This window comes from Silurus meridionalis, chromosome 2 (assembly GCF_014805685.1).
Source record: "Silurus meridionalis isolate SWU-2019-XX chromosome 2, ASM1480568v1, whole genome shotgun sequence".
Lineage (NCBI taxonomy): Eukaryota > Metazoa > Chordata > Actinopteri > Siluriformes > Siluridae > Silurus > Silurus meridionalis.
The window spans coordinates 10,901,132-10,926,459 of NC_060885.1; the positions used below are offsets into that span (position 1 = coordinate 10,901,132).

The window sequence follows — 25,328 nt, forward strand, 5'->3', positions numbered from 1 at the left end:
ATTAATGGAATATCATCACTTTCAAATGATACTGAATGATGAGGTCATATTAACTTTTAATTATACTGTATAGTCTGTGTACTGTAGTTCTGCCACTTTAAGGAAAAATGCAGGTTTCATTCCTAATAAGGTCTGGAGGAAAAATAACATATAACTGTTTAAATTAATGAGTATACTCACTGCTACTTGCTTGATGAAATGTAGCTAATTAGTAGACACATCATCAAAAGATGATGCAGACAAATATGATGCACCTGAGCTAAATATCAAGTGTCCTAGCAAAGAGTTTGAATACTTATATTACGTCAATGAGACATATTTTTCTATTTTCAGAAATCTTACAAATCCGGCTATTGATTTGGGTATTACAGATGATAGATTGTAGATTTAAAGCATTTTAGCTTAAGACACGACCAGGAAAGTATAAAGGGATTTGAATACTTCCTAAAAGCACTGGGGCTATCATATCTGAAAAGCATATCTGTATTTCCAAAATAGATTTTTGGGGATAATCCTGATTCTCTTAAGTTATGATTTCCATGACTGGACTACTGCATTGTATATTTTTTTAGACACAGCAGGCAAGTAGGCCAGAATGTGAGCATATGTTGAACAGGCGGAGGATTCTCACGGATCCCTTTATGTGATAAGTGTTCCTGGCTTCTTATCTGGACATGCACTATAAATATTAGGAGACTAAAACAGACCTAGTCCGGGAGCTGACTATGAATGTAGTTACTCGAATAGATGGAGAGCTTGTGAAGACAAATGTGATCTAATAACTCTGTAGGCCATTATGTAATTTATTTAGTCACATATGCTCACACATATAAACACACCTCATTTGTTAGTGCCAATGACATTCTTGTGCTATGCCTTTAGGACAGTTAATAATAATGTACTGTACGTATTAATTCAATATAAATTTTACAAAATGGCCAGACCAAACTTTAGCCTTTAGAGTGTTCCATAATTAAGGTATGTTTTATTTATATTAAACTAAACTCACACAGCATATTAGAAAGAATTTCATTAAACTGTTAGAAAGTGACTTTCCATGATCTTTTATTTCAGTAACTTTCTTGTCTGTTTTGCAAAAAAAACCCATGGTTTTGTGGGAAAATGCCAAACTTATTTATAATATTTAATGTTAAAGCATTAAAAGTTAACCAATCACCATTTAGTCACATTAGTTGCTTATCCAAACCTTTTGTAATAAAAGTAGGGGAATAACCATGTTCTTTAGTGTCATAATGTGATGATTCGATTTGATAGAGGACACTGGCTATCTGTTTGTGTGCTTTTTTTTTTCTTGGACTGTAACATATTCTTTACTTACTTTGTATATTTTTTTTTACTTATGCCTCAGATAGTAGCTTATCTCTTAAACACAAATGCTGATATAAATGACACTGCATTTCTGCTCATGTATAAATATTAATAGCTATAAATTTAACCTTTTGTAAGGTCTCTGGATCTGTACGGTTATCTATATCACTTTGCCATCCACGTGGTATACAATAACACCACTCATCACAGAGATTCAAAAGCACCCCATATCTCTGCTTTACACATTGTTCATAAAACCCGCCTTGATGCCTTCTCAAAGCATAAAACCACAGATTATGGCATTCTCTGGGCTCAGCTGGAGTGTAGACTGTGGTATTGCTGAAAGAATGTATTTTACACCAGCTGTATGTTCCTCAGCCATCTATAATACTTAATGCTCGACTACAATCGCAGATAATTCAAATAAAGCTGAATTCTTTGCATATTATTCCATTGAGGAGTTTATAAAACAGAATCCTCTCTCCAGCACCCAAAGGGTCCTGTTTGATAACGATTTTCAAGAGCTCAGCTGTTGCATGTGTTTAAAAGAGCTTGAGACATTATAGAGCGAGACATCGAGCCACATGGGGGGGTGTGGAGGAGCGAGGAGGTAAGGGTCTCTGCCAGTTTCTCCACTCACGCACAAACAGTAACAGGACACAAAATTGATAGTGTTGGTAGATAAAATGATTTCCTGCCTCTTTAGCTCCCGGCACAAATAATTTAATGTACAGCCGCAAGGGTGCAGAAAAGCTGCCATAGCCTAGCAAGTGTAGAGGGAACAAGCTGGCAAAAAGGGTTTAATGAAAAACATAATTTTCTAGTAATAACAGTACTCACACATGGGGAAACGGGAAAAGATGAAGCGTCTTTTAAGGTGTGTTTCTTGAAATATATAGTGCTTATAAAGGCAGGCATGATATAGTGATTATACAGCAATTAAGAGCCTGCAATTAAGAAGGAATACCCAGAAAACCCTTTCAAGGGGGTAGATTCCTTCGGCGCACAGCTACCTTTGATTTAGATGTCGCATCATTAGTCGTTACTCATGTACTGTAGTTGCGTCCCAAAGCAGAGCACTGTAGGATGTAAATGTTACCTTTGGGTACTGCTGCACAGGAATAAGCACTCTCTCAGACAGCTTGATGTTTTTGTTGCTGATGACATCCAGGTATTTCTTCACCTCGCCGTCTTTCCTAAGCTCGTCCCCTTCGTACTTTTCGATTTCTGCAACAGAATAAACAATGAGCTTTGAGATGGATTCAGAGTATGGGTCAAAGAGCTTTTCTCTTTACTTGCCTCCCAGCACACTGAGACGTGCACAACAAAGCAATGCAGCTGAAATGCTTGTTTTCAGGGATATCTCTTTTTCTCGTTTTCACTGCAACGTACACTTGGTAAGCGGTAGCCCGAATCGCACACCAGAGAGACACAGAGTGCTTTATTAAGCGTGTGGATCACCCGATGTTAACAGTGTCCGAATGTTAACACCATGTTGTACGTGTCACTCGGCTCATTAGGTCCACTAAACACTTGTTAGCAAGAGAGGCCCGAAATGAAAAAGAAAAAAGAGAAAAAAATTCGCTGCCCAACACTGTAATACGTCTTGGTTGAGGAATTTTATGGCGCATTTGAGGATTGTGCCGGAGATAAAGCAGACGCTCGGCATTAAGGAGGCCACGAATGAAGCTGTCACAAGGCTTCCTCGAGGGATTCCCACAGCCATCACAGGTAAATTAATGCTCGACAGAATTAAGAATTATGAACCTGCGCCACTCTTGTCGAACAATACAGCAGAGACCTTAGCCTGGGAAGAAGGAGCCGTGTGAAGAGAGAGAGAGAGAGAGAGAGAGAGAGAGAGAGAGAGAGAGAGAGAGAGAGAGACAGTGAGACAAGAGCTCAGCAGGAGGAGCTCATTATTTCTCACCTCTGCAGCAACACACTCAGCTTTTTATACCTGCACCAAATCATATTCATCCATTCTCACTAGTGCATGCAGTGGGGGTGTATGCAGAAAGAACTTCCCGCTGATCTGGTCTCCACCTAGTTGCTTTCCAACCCCCCCTAGCATTCACAAAAGATGCGCTCACCTCTGTGAGACTTTATCGGCCCAATATCCAGGCTGCCTGCAGCTCTAAGGCAGCTTTTTGTCCACATGTGTAGTTACTATAAACCGCAGTCTCTACGGGGTTCCTTTATTACTGCCGTCTGTTTCTGTAGGCAGAGCGCATTTATTAGCCCAGGGTTATTCAGGGAATGACCTTAACCAAGCTAAAGCAAATAACAGCAAAGAAAACAAGCTCAACTATTTATATGTTTACATGGCGCTTTGCACTTTGCATTTATTACAGATTTTATCATACTGGTATAAGCAGAACTGCTCAAACAACCTCATGCTGTATCATTTAATATAATCAAAGTGCGCTTTGGAGAAGCATATAGTACAGGAAGTAAATCGGCTAGCAGGGCTAAGCCACCTCGTCTTTCTGAGATAAAAAATAAATTTATGTACTATTTCATTGTTGGCCTTCATATCAAATTACTTGCAGTTATCAAGCAGATTATTTTGGATTTGATTTGGTATTAAGCACAGCAGCACCAACAACTCTTAGAAGAAAATGGAATGGGGCTTAGTTCTTTTAAACTCAGACTGTAGATTGTTGGAGTATATCAGCAACAATCATGGCAGGTGAACACAGAGTTATAAACCCTTATATTTTACAGTTAATCTATACAAGGCCGCTTTACTGTCACATCTGTAACACACCATCAGTGACTGAAATGAACTTCTTACTTAACCTTTTTTTGCCCCTTATAATAATGCTTTCAGAAGAGACACTAGATTTAGTTGAAGCAAGAGCATATACGTTTACCATTATCCATAACCATGATCATAGTTATTACACCATCTATTATTCTAATAGTTTCAATGTGGAGTTATGAACAGTTTAAAGCCATGCCATCCATTTTTGTCTAGGTGACCTGTTGTTAGTTAAATAGTCTAATACAATACAACATCGTTATGTTATCTTAGGACACATCACATGTCCCTGTGTGACTTTTCTAATCACAAAGCATTATATCCATGCGTTTCCAATGCTAGTAAATTCCAACAACTATATGAAAGCATAGTGGACCTGGTGACACGCTTCATTCCTGCACATGGTGACAATTTACGTTCAGGTTGACTGCATGGCTCTTCCAGACGTGACAGGAGTCTTTTTTATTCTGTCACGCGGTGTGAAGTGGTAGTCCGGATTAGAACACACTTCACTCACTCCTCCTTTCTTTCTCCCTCCATGAAAGGCACAAAAGACGATAAACTGAGTTGAAAATGAGAGACACTCATTGGACTCTGAGCTAACAATGCAGCAAGGCAAGCTGTAGTTGCAGCTCCGGATCACAAAGAAGACAACACACCTGTTACACCACACCTGTTACACTCTGATTGGTCACAAGTTGTTGGTTAATTGTCTGGAACAGCAGCTGTGAGTATAATGCTAATATTCCTATTAACAGGCTCGATCTTACACATTTATTGTTTTAAACATGGTAAAAGAGAATAAATCTGCATTTCAAGAAGTGCTGTAATTGAACAGCAATTTCTACTGTGCTTTATTCCTTACTTTAAATTCAAACCCAACAATAGATTCAATAGATTAAAAAAGATTTAAAATAGATACGAATGCCAATTGTTTATACTAATGGACATTAGGTACAGAAATAGCTTCAGTTTCCTGTGATGTCACTCAGTCATTGACTCAACTGTCAATACTGTAATATTTTAAAAAGAAAATGGCACAATGCCAACAAATTCATGCCTTTTTGCCTTTTACCTTTATGCTATAATTACCAAGAAGCGACATTCGCCGACTCAGAGCTGCCAGGTGTGTTCGTCTCTCATTACACGGACGGGCTCTGTGACATTTCTCTCTGGGTTAAACAGGAGAGAAACGGATATACTCTAAACACAATTCCATTATCTACTCTCAGCTCAGGCACTTAGGCAGGTCATAAAGCATGTTGTCAAGGGCAGTAAAGAATATTACCCTGGTCGAATAGTCGGCCAACAAAGCTACGCTCTCCTTATCTCCTGCAGGCAATGTCTAATTTATTACAACTACTAAATGTAATTGAATGTTGCCACAATGGACATGAAAACTTCAAACTTCTGAATACCACCAAAGTGTCTATAGACCTTCATAGCATTATAATACACTTATCAGTACTGTTCAGCCATTATTTTCCCTGCGGTTTTTCTGCTCTTTAAAAAGATTGTGCAGATGTAACCAAATGGGAACCTGGTTATGTCTGACTAGGAAAAAAAAATCTATTTGAACAATGCTCCAGCTTGTAATTCTCACTTGAAGAGGACACTAGAGTTTCCCACAAGCCCCTAGTTCCATTAAATTTCTCCCTGATGCCAGGACATGATTCGACATGATCATAGTGCAAAGTAGAAGCGTGTTCTGGACCTTTTAGGCTTATATTTGTGTAATATGCATTATGTTTTCCAACATAACTAAAAGGTACGTTAGTTTTATGCAAAATATTTGAATCAAACTGCTTGTGTCCATGTTTATTTCAGCAATATTAATAGTGAATTACCATAACCCACATCCACCAAACAAATAACTGATCTTAAGTGTTTTTTAAAAGCTGTAAAAGGAAAACAGGCACTAGTTTAAACAGCAAGCCTCTTTTTCTTTTCAATGTTAAACAGTTGAGACTGTGTGAGGATGTATTTTGATGCGTAGCATTATGCTCTACCAATTTTAGCAATCATGTAAATTTAGAACAAAGTACATAGCAGTGCCTAAATAGTATTTTCCAGGTTATGGGCACTGAATTTAAATGCAGCATACTAATAAACTCCAGAGAAAAGCATACTCTGAGATGTCCAAGAGTCATTTTACTTTTAAAGCCCATGAAGCATGCACAGAGGAGCTAATATTAGTTTTAGGTATTTGATAGAGAAAAAAAAAGCTAATTTACAGCATTTTAAAGGTGTTTCATTTTCCTAAGCTGCGTTTTTTTTTTGCCAATTAAATCATGCTCGGTTTACCACTTTTTTCAAATTTTTTTCTCACTATGCATTGGTTTGATCAACCTAACTAGACCCAAAGGGATCAGTGTTATTTTGGACTTAAATCACACACAGCACCAAACAACTATGCCAACGGTATCCTGAATATGAGCTGATTACCTGCTTTCTTCCTAAACATACTAAGCCCTTCATAACCTGCTTTTTGAAGGACATGTTCATTTTTGGTGCTGAAACATTCGTGTTCGTGCTCTGGTGCTCGATTTTTCCGGCGACACTAATGAGTCCTGGCTGCACAGAACTGATTATTCCTAGGAGAAACAAAAACTCACTGAACGTTGCAGTTTGACCTCCAAAATAAAAAAAAAGGACGTCTCATCTTTCTGGCTGCAATTAGAATAAATCTCTGCTGCCGCAGCCAGTATACCGCCTCCAGTCTGCTCAGTAGACGTAGAGGAAAAGCAGTGGAGCTTTCAGGCTGTTGGTGGACAGATGTCAGCTCAGTGGGTTCCTATAGCTTTCGGCAAGCCGTAACGAAGTTACAGCACAGAGTGATGCTAATTAAGTCAAGAGATCTGAATTTCTGCTTGTGGTTAGGAAAATATGCTGGTGCTCACGTGTAACTAGACTTTAGTGATAGTGGTAATGTGTGGTTTTTTTATATACATCAAAAATGGCCTCGGATTGCATTCTCTACTTTTCATTAGAGATCTTTCGTCTCCTAAGGAGTAATAGCTCTCACTATCGTAATAAGCTTTCTTAATTGAACCTTTGCCTGCAGCATTATATTCCCAGTACACCAGTACCATGCTCTGTGTGTGCCTGCATATGTGCATGTGTGTGTGTGTCTATATAGGCCACCATTAGATTTGTTGTTTCAGCAGTTGTATAATGACTATACATAATTATTTATCAGTCTCTTTAGTAGAATACAACCAGATAGTACAGAAAATGTGTATGCAGTATTAAAAAAACCCTATTTTTTAGCTAGTATAGGATAAAGTGGCATGCATTTGGTGTAACCTTACACTTTAGCAACAGCAGGAACCTGGCTGTTGTAAAACTTAATGAAATGGAATCCTAATTAATATTATTGGTATCACTTGTATTAGTCCTACTATTTTATTTTAAAATGACTGCTGTGAAAAAGGTCTATTACACCTGATTTATGCAAGACATGATTGAGCATTACATACACACGTGAGTTAACTGCTAATAAGACCACTCACACGATTACGTTAAAAATACCAAAGATCACAGAATATGCCAGACATAAAATTACTTTGGCATCGGAAAGGCCATTTTCAAATGGATATCAGCATTAAAGTGGATACTCATGTTATTGTATTCAAGCTGTTTTGAAGAATCAGGAGAGATCAGGGACTAAACTAAAAGGCCAAAAAACCTACTATTTTTTTTTGACCAAGCTCAGCATCTGGCAGCTTCATAGTGATGCCAAGTTAACCTTTTTACACCCTTCGAAAAAAGCTTGATCAGAAAGGGTCACTGTGGAAGGGTTGCAGCCACAAAACCACCTTTTTTCAGGAGGGGAACAGGGTCAAAAAGCTAGAATCTGCTAAAGCTCACAAAATTTTGGAATGATGATATTGGAAATATTATGGAGTGATGAACACAAGTTTGAAATTTATTGGTCAAATTGTATACAATATGTGAGAATAACATTGAAGAACGATTGCTTTCGGCCTTCAGTGAAACATGGTGGAGGGTCTCTTCTAGTTTGGGGCTACATTTCTGCCAGTGGTGTTGATGATAGTGTCCAAATTGATGGGATTATGAATGCTGAAAGGTACAGATAGGTTTAATTTATTATTCAATTCCTTCTGGAAAGCAGGATAACAGCATGAAAACAACCCCAAACCAAAAAAAGAAATATGGATGGTCATTAAAGGTCTGCTAAAAGAACAAAGTTGGTGGTGACAAATGACTATAAAATCTGTATGTGCTTTTTGAACATCCCACTCCTCATTTAGTTTTGTGTATTTATTTTTTGCACAGGGATATTTTCATGCTGGAACGGCTTTGGGTCTTCTAGTTCAAGTGAAGGGAAACTGTAATGCTACTTACTATATCATTGTATTAGCAATTTATCCATTTACAACCCTTAATATAATAGTGAGTGTTTAGGAGAAGAAAGAATGATTTTGTGGGAGTTTTTGGGTCATCACAGTGAAGGATTTTCTGAAAAGCTTTCTAGAGAACCATTCTCAGAAAACTAAATGATTAAGGTTACAGTGTTGGCAAAGCATTATTTACAGAATTAATACATTCGTACAGAAATATAATTGCGTGTCTGTGTGCCTGAGCTTTTTAAACTTATGAGAACATTTGACTGATCCCTAGTAGACTTAAAAAAATATATATATTAATACAAAAAATATATATAAAATGGTTCCTGAGGTAAGTAATAGTCACAATTGGGTATAGTGTATCAATTATTAGTTTCAATAATTTAGCATTTAATATTTAATAAATCTAGTAAAAAAGATAGGAATTTTTAGCAGTTTTTTTTTATATTTAAAAAAGTATTTAAAAAATCCCTTTTGGTCACTAAGGTTACAGGTTATGAGGTAGGTGTTGGCATGATTTTGCACGCACATTATACATTGCACATTAAGCACAATGCATTAATTACCTCTATGTGTGTGTGTGTGTGTGTGTGTGTGTGTGTGTGTGTGTGTGTGTGTATACATTCTGCACTAAAGTAAGCCTTTGATTGTGTATTTCAACTCTGATACTCTTGCTTAAAAAAACTAGATAACTATCTTAGACCATTTCAAAATAAAAATAAAGCTGCTCATATCTAAATTCACATGCCTCTGCTGCTTAAATCTTTTAAACCAAAACAAAATTTGATAAACAAAAATATACATGCAACTTTTAGAGCAATGGAAATGTACAGTGCACAGGATTTGCATGGAGTGTCATGCTCATTTTAATAAGTGATGCCAATACTTTTGGCATATCCAAATCCAAATCCATAATATAATTAAAAAGTCAAATAAAGCTATAAGCATTTCACTAACTACGGACTTTAAGCATTTACTAAACCTGATTAGAAAATGCTCCTGCAAATATGAGCAAAATTTTAAGTTCAAACAGGATGACCTCAGAAAAACAAAACACAGAGAACAAGATGGAGTAGTTCCCTTGTGTTTTACTGAGGCGAGTATTAGGGAAACTATCAATTTGTTCAGCAGCACAACAATCCTGAAAATGTCATGATAACTGTCGTTAACCTATCAACCTGCGCATGATTGTTTTCGAATGGAGAAAAAAAAATGCTTGATGAGTTTTACAATTGAGGGCTTTTCAGCAAGAGTCAGTCCTATAATCATAGTAAATTTCAGCTCTCGTTCTATAAATGTTTTGTCACTTGGTGGAGAGATGGAGCTGGAGATGGAGGTGGTATAATTTCAGTTTTCATTATGCGACGCACAAAACCGATGTCTGTGTAGCCAAAGATGCAAATTAAAGCGTCAGTGTGTGTATTGAACAATAAATTACGACAATAAAACACATTATAACACAGCGCTGCCAAAGACTGTGTTCGGATTACTCGGAAATGAGCTGATTCGTTTTATGTTGAATTGGCTGCAAGGCTAATCCGCAAAAACTTTCTGTACGGAGATGTTTATGTAGCATTTTTGGATGCCTCCTAGAGTAAGCACTTTCTAACAAATGTAAAGCTGTTTTGATTTTTTCTTATTTATCAGTAAACATGATATGTGAGAAAAGATGGTGAGAAAATTATAGTCATTATAATCTCAGTGATTTCACGAACATTTCATGAACATGGATGTTCCACAATATTTAATGTAGCTATAAATGATGATCAAACTTTAATAAACTTAATAAAATAAATAAAAACTTAATACATTTTTTTCATTGCTGTAGTACAAGCAGAATTAAGCATAATGGCACTCAATCTAGTCATTGATTAATCTTTTCGAATCCTATATATTCATTGAAAAATAAATGGCATTACTGTTGTAAGGGCAATAATACTCTGATGGCACATATTCTCTTAATCGTTTATTAGCTCTTGTTTAAAACATGGATACTGCATGGTAATTAATGGATATTAGGTGTCACCCAGATGAGGATGTGTTCTACTTTTAAATCTGGTTCATCTCAAGGTTTCTTTTTTTTTTTTTTCTTTTTTTTCTTGCCACTGTCACCACTTGCTTGCTTATTAGGGATGAACTAAAAATTATGAAGAACAAACTTATAGGCACTGAACTTATATATTATTTTATAAAACTTTATAACCACTTTATCTCTGTCAAGCTGCTTTGAGACAATGTCCATTGTTAAAAGTGCTATATTAATACAAATAAAAATGAATTGAATTAAACGTGGCAAAACACAAAAATATGATACGGTTAGGAGTGTACTCACAAATAAAATCAGGTAATTTGGCCCAGCTCAGCAGAGCAACTCCAAGAGTACTACAGAAAAAGCCTGGCTTTTAGAATACATAAAAATCGATAAGTCCTTAAAAGAAAAAAGAAAAAGCTTTAGGCAGATGCTTGTCTCTGTCAGAAGCCTTTTTTCATCAAAAAGAATCAGAAAGCCAAAGACTAAACCTCAGATTTAATATTTTTTACCACCAGGGGATAGTACAGCAGTGCTAAAAGGCATACTTCCGTACTGAATTTGTTCAATTAATTCACTAAGAAGTTCTACATTTTCCTCAACTAATACAATTTCTCTGGTCATGCATCAAGTCTTTTTAGGGCTCAGTGATAAAGAGGAATTACTTTAGTGATTTAAACAAAGTGGAAGATGCCACATGAGCTCCTGCTCACCTCATCGTAAATGCGTTCTTGTGGAACTGATTCGTTTAACCGAACATATTGATATCTGTGCCAGCATTTCAACCCTGCGGTGAGACCATCCTAAGAGACACCACAATTCACTGACAGCGGGAAACTTTAGGATAAGATACGTTTTACTTTTTTTTAATAATTGAAATATAAGAAAATGAGTAAACTCAGAAAAATTTGTGAACTTGGGATACTACAAACAAAACATCTTTCTAGAAGGATTGATCCTGGCATTGAAACATACAGCCAGGATCCAAGTTCCATTAGGCATGAGAAAAAATATTAGAAACCTAAAATTAAATATAATCTTTTATTAGTGTCAAATTACTAATATATAAGTTTTGTCAAATTTATTTTGACATTGTATTAATACAGATATATTTTAGAATATACATTTTTACTTTGATTATGGCCCTTCAGGATATCACATGATGTTTCATCAAAGTTTTTCACAAAGTACACCATCCCTGTGCTTTAGTAAATGTGCATAAATCCTGCTTAAATCTTACTTCAGTAGAATAGAAAAAAAATATTAATTTTACACTTTGATTTGAGTAAAAGTGCAAAATACTTGCTTTTGAATGTGTGAATGTATTAAAGTGAAAATATCTATGAGAACTTTAATAATTGATGCAGTTCAGTGCTCCATTCTACTGCACATCATACCTTTTTAATGAGAGAGTTTTCTATTGTTCCAGACACACAGTGAGACCCTTACTGCACACAAACTATTGCAAGAACCTTGGGTCTCAGCAAAGGTCTCATTTTAACATAATTTGTGTATTCACTGCAAAGTAGCAAGGAAAAAGGTTTTTTTTTCTGAAACCTAGTGAAGTCAAAGTTTCCCAAAATGAAAATAATAAGATACAATCCATGTACTTAAAGTAAAAATTAAAATAAAAAAACCTTACTGTACACCATTGCAGCTTGAAATGTAATAATTTTTGTCAGTTTGTGTTTGTCTCATTACCATCAGCTGGTGAAGCCTGTATGTCTCATACTGTAGCTTTTGTGTATCTTTTCATGCTCTAATTTCCAGAATTATTTTTACACCCACTTACAGCTGACTTGCCCATTGATGCTCCATAGTCAACTAGAAACCTTTTTTTGATAATTAGGTGTTTCCCCCTAAGCTTTTTTATACTATTTGCAGTAATGCAAATTTACATTTAAAACTATTCAATTAAAATCATCGCAACACTGTTTGACAGACTCACAAACCATTAGATTCCGATGTATGTTTCTTACACTTGATGTATTGAAATGTAAAAGAAATATCAAAATCACACACAGAGTATGGTTACGGACTGCAGAGAAAAATAACTATGAAAGGGTGATTGACAACCATGGTTTTTTAAGTTCCCCAGTCTTTAAAAGTCATCACCTAATCCCTACATATGATCACACCAAAACACCATTAAGTTACAGCTACCAGAATGGATTATATGAATGAATGACATGGTGTTGCTATACTGTTCACAAATCATATTTGACAACTATTGTAATGCATAAGATTTTCCATGAATTTTGAAATGTTTTCAACTGTTACACAAAAAACAAAATCATACTCCAAATAAATAAATCAATAAAGTAAATAAGAGTAACTGAGAGTCTTATAATAATAATTTAATTTAACCTTTATTCGTCCCACAGTGGGGAAATTTCTAGTTTTTTCGCATATCCCAACTCATCTGGAAGCTGGGGTCAGAGCGCAGGGTCAGCCATGGTACGGCGCCCCTGGAGCTGATAGGGTTAAGTGCCTTGCTCAAGGGCTCAACAGTGGTAGCTTGGCTGTGCTGGGGTTCGAACCGCTGACCTTGTGATCAGTAACCCAGAGCCTTAACCACTGGACTACCACTGCCCCAAAAAACTGCTAAGTGTCTTTTATTAACATCTGAGCATCAGTATAAATATTAATACTACATCACATTTATTAATTTGAGTGGGTGTTGCTATATAGTATAAAAGCGAAACAAGCCTTAACTGCAGTAGTACAACATCTCTCTGTGTCCAGGATTTAAAGAAGTTAAACTGGCAGTGCTTTATGGGTGAGAGGGCTCACTCTCTCCTGTCAGTCATAAAAACACTAGCCAATCATAGCTATTTATCAGCTAATATGTGTAGAAAAGGACAGAAATCACTTGCTTCATAGTGTTCTATACTGTGATGCAATATGAGTGGAAGGGAAGAAAAAGCTGTGGGTAATGTGGTTGTGGTTCACTTGTCTTGGAGAAAGCTTTTACCCTCTGCAGTTGGTAGTTTTCATATGATAGCAGAGAGCTGACTGGTGGATAGAAGTTGGTGGGTGATGAAATTCGAAAGAAAAATAGAGGGAGAAAAGATAGCTGAAATCACAGCCTGAAACCAGGTTTACAAAGTAAACAGTGATGAAGTTTTGTTTGTATTCAGGATTTAGTTTAATCAATGTGAAGAACTCATTCTGACTGTGGTAAAAAATATATATATATATATATATAAATAAAAAAAACACACACCAGGTAATCGGCTTTTCTCCCCGAGTTAATATAGAAAGGCTACTCCCTCATGGTAAATGTATGCTATTTCAATCATACAGCTCTCCCTCGCTCATTTTATACCCTCAAGCATATTACTGTTCCATAATAGTGCCTTTATAAGGTGCCAGCTAGCTAACAAATAGGGGTGAGCAATTTATATAAGCCCTCCAGTCCTTGGCTAATCTAGCCAGAATAAAACTATGCCAAATTCCATCAGTCCCAAATCACATAATTATGAAATGATTACCTGGTGCAGGTGTGCTGGGATTTACAACAAAACCCGCATGTGCAATACTTGAGATTTAGATTTGAAAACCAGGAAAGAAAATGTTAATTGAAGTAAGATTCGCATGAGGCGTCGGCATTGCATGCAAAATCACACCAGAGGGTAATAGCTAGTGGAACTAATGCAGAAGCATATATGGTGACCTGCAGATAATCTCACTTGAAGCTATTTAAAAAATAACAAATTATTTTTGCAGACAGTGGGGAAAAACAGAAATCCTGCAGCCTGCCTCAAGCATAAAGAGTTGTCTTGGTCTGCATCAACAATGGATTTAAAAAGTCTATACACCCTTGTTATAATATTGCAGGTTTTTATAAATATTATAAATATTTGAAACCATGATCAATATCAGATAATTTTCCAGGGTTAATGTGTTACAACCAACAACAACAAACAGTGGAAAAACTATTTAGCTTGCTTAATAACCTGGATGTTTATGCACCCTTTATCTAATGATGCATTTGACTATGCTCAGAATTAACCAATCACGTTAAAATTATTGTTGAAGCATAAGTATTTTCCACCTTCCTGGTTTCATCTGCTATCCAGCAGGTTCACAGCGAGCCTACAAAGCATGTACTGAATAAAATTTCGAAATGTTATCAATGAGATTGTGATATTTTCCAAACAACAAACAAGTCATCCAGGTGTGGTTATCTGGAAGTTGTGTCATGTCATGGACCTCTATCTGATTAGATCGAAACATTTCACTCAGTCTAAAGAAGCTGACTTAAGAAATGACTGAAGAAGCTGCTTGAATGAGAAGTGTTTCAAGTCAAACATGGAACATAGTATAAGCAAAGATTGTTTAACAAAGTATTAGTTAAGTGGTGTGGACATTTATGCAAACACATTATTGTAAGTTTATTCCTGCATACAAAATGTATATTTGTTTTTTTACTTAGATGTGTTGATTTCTACTTTACATTAAAGATATAAATAAATCTGACAAAAAACCTGCAATTTTCACAGGAAACTTTTGCAGACTTATTATGCCCGCTGTTCATCACAGTGACACCTTTAGATATTTGAAAGATGAACTTAATATAGATCTGACACTAAACTTTTTAACATTAACATGTCTTAATGCATGGTGGTGCATCAAATATTCCAAATAATTCATAATAAGACAATAAATAAAATAAAAAAAAGGCAATTTAGTGTTTGTTTTTTTTTATTGTTAATCCTTTATGTAATTTGTATATATTACATACAGTGCAACTATACACAGGGTGAGATCAGTGAAATTGCCATTAATGATTTTCTTTGTAAGACGCAATGAAAGACGGCAATTATTGTCCACAGTTATTACAGTGTATCATTCAATAACTGATCAATAATTTTCAATAAATCAATAAAAATTGCATCCTCAAATGACTTGACAGACAACCTGATCTCATAATGAAGCAGTATCTAATTGCTTCAGACAAGCTGCTCCTCAACAACACAACAAAGCTTCACTTTTTTTTCTTCATGTTAAATGTACCTCAGAGAATCAAATCCAATATGAATGCAAGCTGCATGCAAAACACTGTTTTGCTCCACTATGCAGATAAAATTAAAAGGACATGGGTGTCTAGTATGGACAATTGACTATTTTTTGAACCAAATCATACATTTGGGCAAAATGCAGTATATTGCAACATTTTATAAATTATGAAAAAGAGGTGCATTGTATTGCTTTTCTTCATGCGGATTTACTGAAAATGAGGGATTGAATTGCAGCATGCTAAACTCAGAGATTAGTTGACATTGACAGAACAGATCCTGGACCATGCTGTAACAAGCATGCACATAATTTTGTGTTTAATATATAACCAGTGTTTGAAATAAAATACATTCAGGTCTCTTAGCCATTTGTAATCAGTAGAAGGAGACACCAAAAAAGCAATCCAGCAGAACAAGCAGAGATGGCAATTCACTAAAAAGGGAACAACATTTTCTTTTGCTGAATGGGGAAACAGTTGCTATTGCTTTGTCCTGACTTTTGTTTTGTCTCAATCAGCTCCCTACTGTAGGGCCTTATAACATGAACTAGTTTAATGAGCACTGGAAGGCTTACTACACATTGGCACATGACTGCAATATACACTCAGGTTGTAAATCATCATTACTGGCATTTATCAACATCAGACAAGAAGAATATTAATTAAAAAAGAAGTTTCATATGTCATATAAATGTGCTAGCGTAATCACATAGTGTTTCAAGCAGGACCATAAGAAGGCTAGAGGATTTTTGGAAGAAAAAAAAAAGATCATTAACCATTGGGGTTTTTTAGACACTTTTTAGAAAATATTTTAGAGAGCAACTGTTTCTGTGCACTTAAAGGACTTAGCACTTGAGACAGCCCATTAAAATGGCCGACTCCCTGAACACCACCCTAACCACTGAAATAAATGGCTGACTGAGACGCACCTTTTATCAAGGTGGCTGTAAAACAGTGAATTAAAAGCCGAAATATAAAACTAGATTGTGAGGTCGGTAAAAGAACAAACTAAGAATGTTTCACTTATGCTGTTGTTATAAAGGCACCAGTTGACCAGACTCTATGGTGGCAATAGTGGAACCTTTGTTTTAGTAACCAATTTATCATGACCAAGACACTGCCAAGGGAGACAGGAATATGGATGGTATGTTATTTCATGGAAGTGCATCGCATTGTCAAGTATCACAGAATTAAGGTTTAAAAACATAAGATAAATAAACATGGGACTAATTAACAGATCTTCTTTATCTTCAGATCACTCAATACAAAATCCCTTGAGGTATTTGAAGTGTTTTAAATGAGTAAAGCCGGTGGCTTTATACAGGTATAATTAGGTCCTGATAAATTGAACCTTAGCCTTAATCATTACCTACTTTACATAGAAAATCAATCAAGGGAACATGTGAAGCTGCTTATCTGCTAGTCATTTAATTTACAACACTGTAAGCACAAGGGTGGGGCAATAAGTCATTACTGCTGTTTGTTATGTCATTAACTATTGCTTTGTCCTGTTTGAACTTTCTAACTGCCAGGTAGGTATTGCTCTCTTCTCTTTTTCTCAAATGTGCTGACTTACTGTGCTAACTTTCTGTCTATAAATAAACAAAAGCATTCAGCTCCTGAGCTGAAAGAGAAAAGACAGATTTAGGTGAGCCAAAGTGCTGTGACAATGGGCTGGAGTCACTTCTGTATGGGTCAAGGTGCTGGTTCATAGTACTGCCCTGCTAACAGAGCTGCCAATCACATGGGGAATTTTGAGGTATTAAATAAAACACGGCTGAGTGAATATGGTCGGATAAAATAAGCGTCAGCTGGCCAAGAGCCAGTGTCTCAAGATGACATTCAAAAAACCCAATAAGGTGCTGCCTGAAAATGTTAGCTCAGTGCTGAACAGCTGTTTTCTCGAGGGCCTCTTTCGACAATACAACTAAAGAACACTCCATTTCAGAAACACTTTCAACCATGGCCAAATGGTGTCTGTATTAATCAATACGAATCTGTCCAGATTGTCACTTTAGCGGTTTCAGAGAAACTCTAGCAGTTTCACCTGACAAGAATTTATTCATAAACTCGCACATTTGAGAGAATGAGAGAATCAGTTCCATTAAGGGATGAAGAAAAAAGCAATATTATGTGCCAATCCTAAGTTTGTTTAAAGTCATGATAATTGCAACATCTTATACAGATATTAATGTTGTTAAAAATGTATAAATGTTATGAAATGTGTAAAAAGTAGTACAAGACACAGTAAGAAATAAATGAAGAAATACAATTTAATTACTTCCATTGCCAACGTGCTGTTTCCAGTAAAATAATTACCATGATTTACAAGTTTTAATTGCTGTACAAAACACTCATCTATACAGTTAAGAAGGCTGAGAGAGAAAGTTTTCTCCCCCATGGCTTCTGAATAGGAAAAAAAAGAGAATTAACTCTATAGAAATAAAAATGTAAATAATCCAATTAATAAGCCAATAAAGGACATACACTTTAAAACCGACCTTAAGACAGCATCCCTCTTTAAGGAAGCCACAATCATTTTGTGCAGATGGGACAAAAGCATCAAAGCCCTGTTTGTTAGGAGTTAATTGAAAGATCAGTCTAATAGAATCTGTGGCACATTTGCATGCAAGCGTTCAAGTTGTTCCACATGCAAATTCATTAACACACACCACGAATGCCCTAAAGGATAATTTTTTTATTACCAATAATTCCTTGTGCATCACAGTAGGAGTTGTTTATATTTTTCTTCTACCAAATGTAATCAACTGTATACTGGAGAAACTATGAGAAGACTGGCCAATCGTTTTCTCGAGCAAACTGGGTATCGTCACAATGATCTCCTTTCCAGTGGCAAAACATTTCAACAGCAATAGACATAAAATTAATGACATCCCCATGTGCACAGCCTGTTGCTGTTACAAGAGCAATGAAGTGAGAACATGTAAAACACAAGTAGATCATCTACACTCTGGGACATGTAGAAACTAAAAGAATAAATGTGCTTACAGCTATTAAACATTCCAAAATCCATTGACTTTACTACAGCCTTAGGAACACTCTACACAAGGACGTTTGTCCAAAATGTTCTGCTTTATTGATAATTTTATGTACAATACTGAACTTTCATTAATAAAATTCATTAGCAAAATGCATGAAACCTTGCGAATACACATTCACCATTCTTTATCAGATTAGGGCAAAAGTGTGACTACATTATGATTTTGCTATGGATATTGGTACAATATGGGTTTTGAATATTTTAGAAACTGCATATATATAAGATTTTAACACTAACCAGTTCTAGAATTGATATAGAATTATAGAAAAAACACTGAGTGAGTGACAGTTCTGTTTGTGGAAATGCTTTGTTGGTAAAAGAGGTCACAGAAAAATGATCAGTTCAGCTCAAGTTGCCCAGAAGGATAAATTAACTCATATAATCACTTTACAAATACAAGCAGAAAAGCATCTCAGCACTCTAAAAATAACATACAGATGTTGGGTGTTCATGACCCTGCAGCCAGTTCACCAATTGTCCTTCACTGGAGTTCCTTTGGTAGGTAATAAACACTGCATATCATGACACCCTGTACACCCCACAAGACCTGTGCTCAAAAACTTACCTTTGCCCATTTTCCTGTATCCAAAACATAATCTATGACTTCTCACTTGCTGCCTAATATACATCCATCCCTTGACAGGTGCAACTGTTAACAAGATAATCCTTTAAACTTCACCTGTCGGTGAATATCTTTTTATATTAATAACAATATTGTAATAATAATATTTTTTCATATTAATGCTGTTTTAAAATACATTTTCAAAAAGGTGTATACTTTTCCACCCAACTACAAATGCAAGAAACCAATAACCAGTATAAATACACAATTGCGCATCCCCACTAGTGCTGACATGTTCGCGATAGTAATATTGTGCATGAATACTAGTCCAGACTTGTCCTCAAGGTGACACCTCATCTTCCTTCTGTTTCCTTTCATCTCGGTGCTGAAAATGAACAGTTGTGGAGATCCATCTTCACACTCTTCTACAGATGGAATCTCACTCTTAATGCAGTACTTTATAGACAAGTTGCTTTTTAGGGGGGGACAACATAGCTGATAGATTTTTCTCACACAAATGTACCTTAGAGAATCAAATTGGATGAGAATGAAAGCAGCATGCAAAGTCCTGCCTGCGTTTCAGTTCTACTATACAGTTAAAATGAAACAGACTTAGATGTCTAGTATGGGCAATACATTTATATGACTTTCCAAATATTTGGAAAGATTCTTTTTATTAGAAATAAGAACACTGGTCTTTTATTTAGGAATTTAAATGAGGATTAACCCACAGCAAACCTGGAAACACAGCTGTCCACTTTAGCATGTTAATAAACAACACCATGAGAAAACATCCTCGGCTGACTTTTACACGCTAATGCACTGACGTTCTTAATATTTTGTTTGTTATAATTGAAACTAAGCAATAGAAATATGCATACTGTATGCATTGAAGGACACTGATTACCATATTTGCCACCAATTACAGTTAATAGAATGCAAATTAATTGCTGACTCTTTACTGAAAAAGATGCTCAATTAATCGTAAAATATAATGACTTGCAAATGAAGTATGGAATAAAACAATTCAGTGACTGGGTGGTGTGTGGTGAGCAACAGCTTTTGTTTAATATCTCCTAACCACCACACTTTGACCACGTTTGCTTGTTTTTGTAGTTGTTTTTTTCATACATTCATAGTTACATTTAATATTAAAGAACATCCTTAAAACAAGTTGGTTTTGATTATCTCTAGCAGCAAGAAAGAACCGTTTATCATTAGCTTCGTTTTTTTCTGTTTTTATGTTAATAATTAGATGAAATGGACAGCTTGTCATGTAAAGAGAAAAAGTAAAAGGCAGTTCTGAATAATTTTTACATTTAACATGCATTTCTGAGATACAACATTTATTATTTATAGTATATATATATATATATATATATATATATATATATATATATATATATATATATATATATATATAGTGTATAAAGAGAAAGAGAGAGAGAGACAGAGAGAACGAGAGAGGGTATAAAGTTGTTACTATTTTGTAATAAATAAAATATTTTTCTAACCTTTGTTTGCAATAGTGCTTTTTAAAAATTAATTTTACATTATATCTATTTTTTTACTTAGATAATTTATTTTATTTCTTTATTTGTTTTGTTTGGGGGATTGCAATGGGTTTTTTTTTTTTTTGGGGGGTCCTTTCACTGTAACAAGCTGATACCTAAATAAAAATAAAATCTTTTTACAGAAAACCTTATCATATCAACAAATATGCATCTTTATTTGTTAAGTAAGTGTTTTCTTACATAAACTTAGTAGTTTAAGTCATTTACTACCAGTTTAATTTATTATCAATGTCCATCATACACTAATGACACTGTTACGAAATATGTGTGTGTGTGTGTGTGTGTGTGTGTGTGTGTGTGTGTGTGTGTGTGTGTGTGTGTGTGTGTGTACTGTAGCTGATACTATAGAAATGATAACACATAGAGCGAATGCATTAAACTGAACTTGTGATCTGCCTTGATGCCAGAAATGCTGTCAGAGCTACAGTTATAAAAAATTAAGCAATGGTATGAGAAAAGTTTGAACACGGAGATATAAATCAGACATTTCATAAATCATTTCTCGGTTATCCTGCAATTGCATAAAGTATAGCATGTTTATTTACAAAAGAAAATAGAGCATCTAAATTAACCATTGATTAAAAAAACCCTGAGAATGAAAAAAAAAAAAAGAATCAAGGATCTTCAATATTCAGTGTCACAGAGATCAAGTGACTGTGCGAAACAAGGCCAATGCTGCGTGTCTTTCAGCACATTAACATCTCTTAACTTGAGCTGCACCGTGCTAGCAAACACATTTATCATCCCGTCTGCTGAAGAGAAGCAAAACCCCCCAGCTGTCATGTGTTTCATGACAGGGATGCTGTACCTTCCTCTGGGTGAGAAATGCTTACTTAGAATCGCAATCTGAACCAAGTTCAACAGAATTCATAAGAATCTGGGGTCTAAAACTGAAATCCCATGTTTTTCAACCATAACTTTATCAAATGATCAGAATAGCAGTACTGACAATGAATAGCTCTATATAGTGATTAGTAAATACAAGGGGTGTCAAAATTCATTTAAATGGCACTCATTTTATTAAAGCACGATTAATGCAGTGCACATTTCTGTTTGACCATTTTTTATTAAAAAATAAATAAATAAATAAATAAATAAATAAATAAATATAAAAGAGGCTAATAAACCTTCAACGCAACACACATTTATTCATGACATCCTTTCTTTATTCAGATATTTAAAAAACTCTAAACATACTAAACTTTGGTTTTACTGATGCGCCAAGTCTCAAATCAAGCACCAAAATCCGCCATGATGCACAAATCCGCCAATTAAAACTGTCCATGCGGGAACAAAGCGAAGTTCCATTTGGTGTCCTGATGATTTACATAATTTCAAACACCATAATTACTTTCAAACAATTATAAGTATATTTAGGCTTCATGCTCTATGTTGAGTTAGGTTTCACTAAAAATAAACAGAGATTTGCATAAAGCATCCACATTTTTCCGTGCCCATGTTGATTAGAGTATTAAAACTTGAAAATGATTTATTTAAGGACATTTTGAACAGATAAAAATGTGCAATTAAATTGCGATCATTTATAAGTTAACTCATGACAATCATGGGGTTAATTGAGTTCAAATATTTTAATCGATTGACAGCACTAGTAAATACCTTTAATAATGCTGACATTAATACTGCATGTGATATGAGCTTTGCCCACAGATCTGCTGAATGCAACGTTTTCATCACTCGGAAGGAGTTTTGTATAACAGCCACCCTGACAATACATTTATATTTGATTAAAGCACTTTTATTAAAATGTTATAGTACTTGAATTGTATAGCAGTTGAACCCCTCAACAGCATCAATATAGATAGATAGATATATATTGATGCTGTTGAGGGGTTCAACTGCTATACCATTCAAGAACAAACTTGTTTGAGGCATTTTTTGTAATTTTTTCTAGAAATGGATAAAACTTTAATCTTTGGCATATTGCAGTTGTAGCAATAAGAGGAAAACATTTTCAAAGGTGTTTTAATCAACTTCATGGCTGTAACACCCATGTAAAAAGAAACTGCAATGCAGCATGGTATTAACCAGAATTTATTAGCATATAAAAAATACTTTAGAAATTTATGAAATAATTTAGAAATAATGTTGTATAACTGTGAAATTATTCCAAACAATAAAGAAAAACAAATAGGTAGTATAAAAACAGAGAAGGCAGCATGATGATCTCTTTCCTAATGTGTAAAAAAAAAAACTGTACTGTTTGGTAATTATTCTGAACTGCTGTAATGATGTTGTGATGTGTTGTTTAAATCCTAGCGTAATCTCATTTAAACCATTCTAGTGATCACGAATTACCTTCACTAGCCTGTAAGTACACAAAAATCTTATTATTATCTCTTTCAAGGAGTTCGTTTTATTTTTCAACAATGCAATAGAAGCCTTTCATAGCCAGAAGTAATCTGCGATATGAATGAATCTTCGTGCTGATGAAAAACAAAAATATCATTTATCATCACTAATTACCTAAGACAGGGATCTCAAGTTTTAATTGGATAACGTTGCTGAATTGAGAGTTCATTGAATTTATCAGTAATGTGAGAGGAGCATTTGAACAAAGCAGCAGTCTTATCAGTGCTTCTTGCACAAACTGTAAGAAAGTAATATGCTGCGTGTGTTTTACAGTACATGTTTGATATGGTTCAGATTAAATGAACACATATACAGAATACAAAGCAGACAAATACATCAGATATGTTCTCTCCTGGTATATGATTCAAATCCGAGATAAAAAATGAGTAATGCTGGAAAATACTGTAGGGTACAAAAAAAAAAAAAAGAAAATCCTCAGCCTTTTATTCACACCCACACAGCTTTCTATAAGTCTGCGCGAAACCTATAAGAGTTAATTCTACCTGGGGATGTCAGGTGTGTACGCTAAACACGGCTGAGTCGTGCGAAGGAAACTTCAAACTGAAAATTCTATTGCTTCTAAATTTGGTTCCTGTGTCATCTGGCTTTATCTGCTGAGAGATGAAATGGGGCATCTGATAAGAACTTGGATTGGGATCTAAAACGCATCAGATCAGTCAGGGTGACACTCTGTGTGAGGACACACTGGCCTCTGTTTAATGCCAGGCTCAACCAGTCTCACATGGAAGGTCAAGACTAAAGACTAAATCTAAGCTTGTGTGCATGTACTTTAGAGATCCAGGGCTTCCACACCTGAAGACCAGCTCTCTGACTTCTAATGGTGGGGAAAGCACCTGCACTCGGGCACGATTCAAAAACGCATAGCTTATATGATGATGATGATTGATGATGATGATGATGATGATGATGATATAATCAATGAAAAATGCGTGATAAAAAATGCTTGATTAATCCCAAGCAGTGCATGCCTGATAGCGTAATGCCCGGTGAGAGGAGGATGAGTTCATTCCCTTACCTTCAGCCAAAAGGCGCATCGCGTGCACGAACGACGGATCCAAGCTCTCTTTCTCGGCCAGCAGCTCGGGCAGGTACTTGTCCTGGTCCATTATTCACCTCGGTCCCGAACACGATAAAGTGCAGACAAAAAAAACGATACACAAGTGCTACAAAAATCTTTTTCAAGCTTGCTTATAAATAAGTGTCTGATAAGTACCGGTGGTGGATTTGCGCGACGCACGAGCTCGATGTGGAATAATTCACAGCTGCGCACCCATGTCCTCGCGCTCGGTTTAAACGCGAGACGCCGCGGATGGTCCTCCCTCCTCCGCCGAAGGCTCTGCGCTGTAACCACGCCTCCAGGCGCGTCTGATTGGCCGCCTCTGAGGACACAAGTGATTCCTGGCAACAGTCCCCATCGCTGACGAAACGATCCTATACCGTACCTGTGCATTATAGTGCCAAATAATACCTCCATAATCTCCATAACTTAATATATGGCAGGGAGCTAGATGGAATGGGTATCTTCTCTGTACATGAGCTTTCACACTTTTGTACAGTAATTAGACAAGAACCCTGAAAAGACTCTATATAGGAAAAAAATGGTCCTGTGTAGCACCATAACCTGTCACATAGACTAACACAATTTGTATTTGTAACTGCATCACTGAATGTAACTGAAGAAAGAAAGAATGGTGCTTTATACTTCACATGTACGTCACATGTTAGGAGCTGGGAGGGAAAGCACTGGGTCAGCCATGATACAGCACATGTGGATCACTAAAGGGTTAAGGGCCTTGCACAGGGGCCCCAAGAATGGCAGCTTAGTGATACAAGGGCTTGAACCCCAACCTTCTGCTACCAGTTCCCCAAACACTGGCTCCATCGACCTCTGGGTTATTGGTCCAGCACGCTTGTGCTGCACCACTCTTCTAATAATGTTCATATTCAAGCCAGTGTGTCTCTAACTTACACTGCTTGCATCTAGTCAGTCACTACACCGTCGGATAGTGTACACATTTTGTACCTTCAGTATTTAGCATGTGTACATCAAGAAAAGTCAATGTAAAGTATGTTTAAAGCATTTATAAGGGTTACACCTCATGACCCAACTCTTTTGTCCATTGATCACATTCCTTTTGTGTCTGGTTATCTTTATTGCATGGATGGTCTTACTATTTCTGCCCACTATAACATTCTGTCGATGGCATACATGTCCCAGGATTTGTTATTTT

General features: G+C 35.9%; 1 protein-coding gene across 7 annotated transcripts in view; it reads right to left on the minus strand.

Annotated features, from left to right (window-relative positions):
• khdrbs2 (KH domain containing, RNA binding, signal transduction associated 2) overlaps positions 1-24,407 on the minus strand; it is a 114,155-nt gene extending 89,748 nt beyond the window's left edge. For all 7 annotated transcript variants that reach the window (XR_006927434.1, XR_006927427.1, XR_006927428.1 and 4 more), the window contains exons 1-2: positions 24,113-24,407; positions 2,429-2,556 (exon numbers count right to left, since the gene is read on the minus strand). Coding sequence is in view for 4 of the 7 variants with exons in the window: in XM_046862185.1 (XP_046718141.1) it covers positions 2,429-2,556; positions 24,113-24,203 (219 nt within the window). In the remaining 3 variants the exon portion in view is untranslated. The remainder of the gene's footprint in view (positions 1-2,428; positions 2,557-24,112) is intronic.
• Positions 24,408-25,328: the final 921 nt, after the last annotated feature.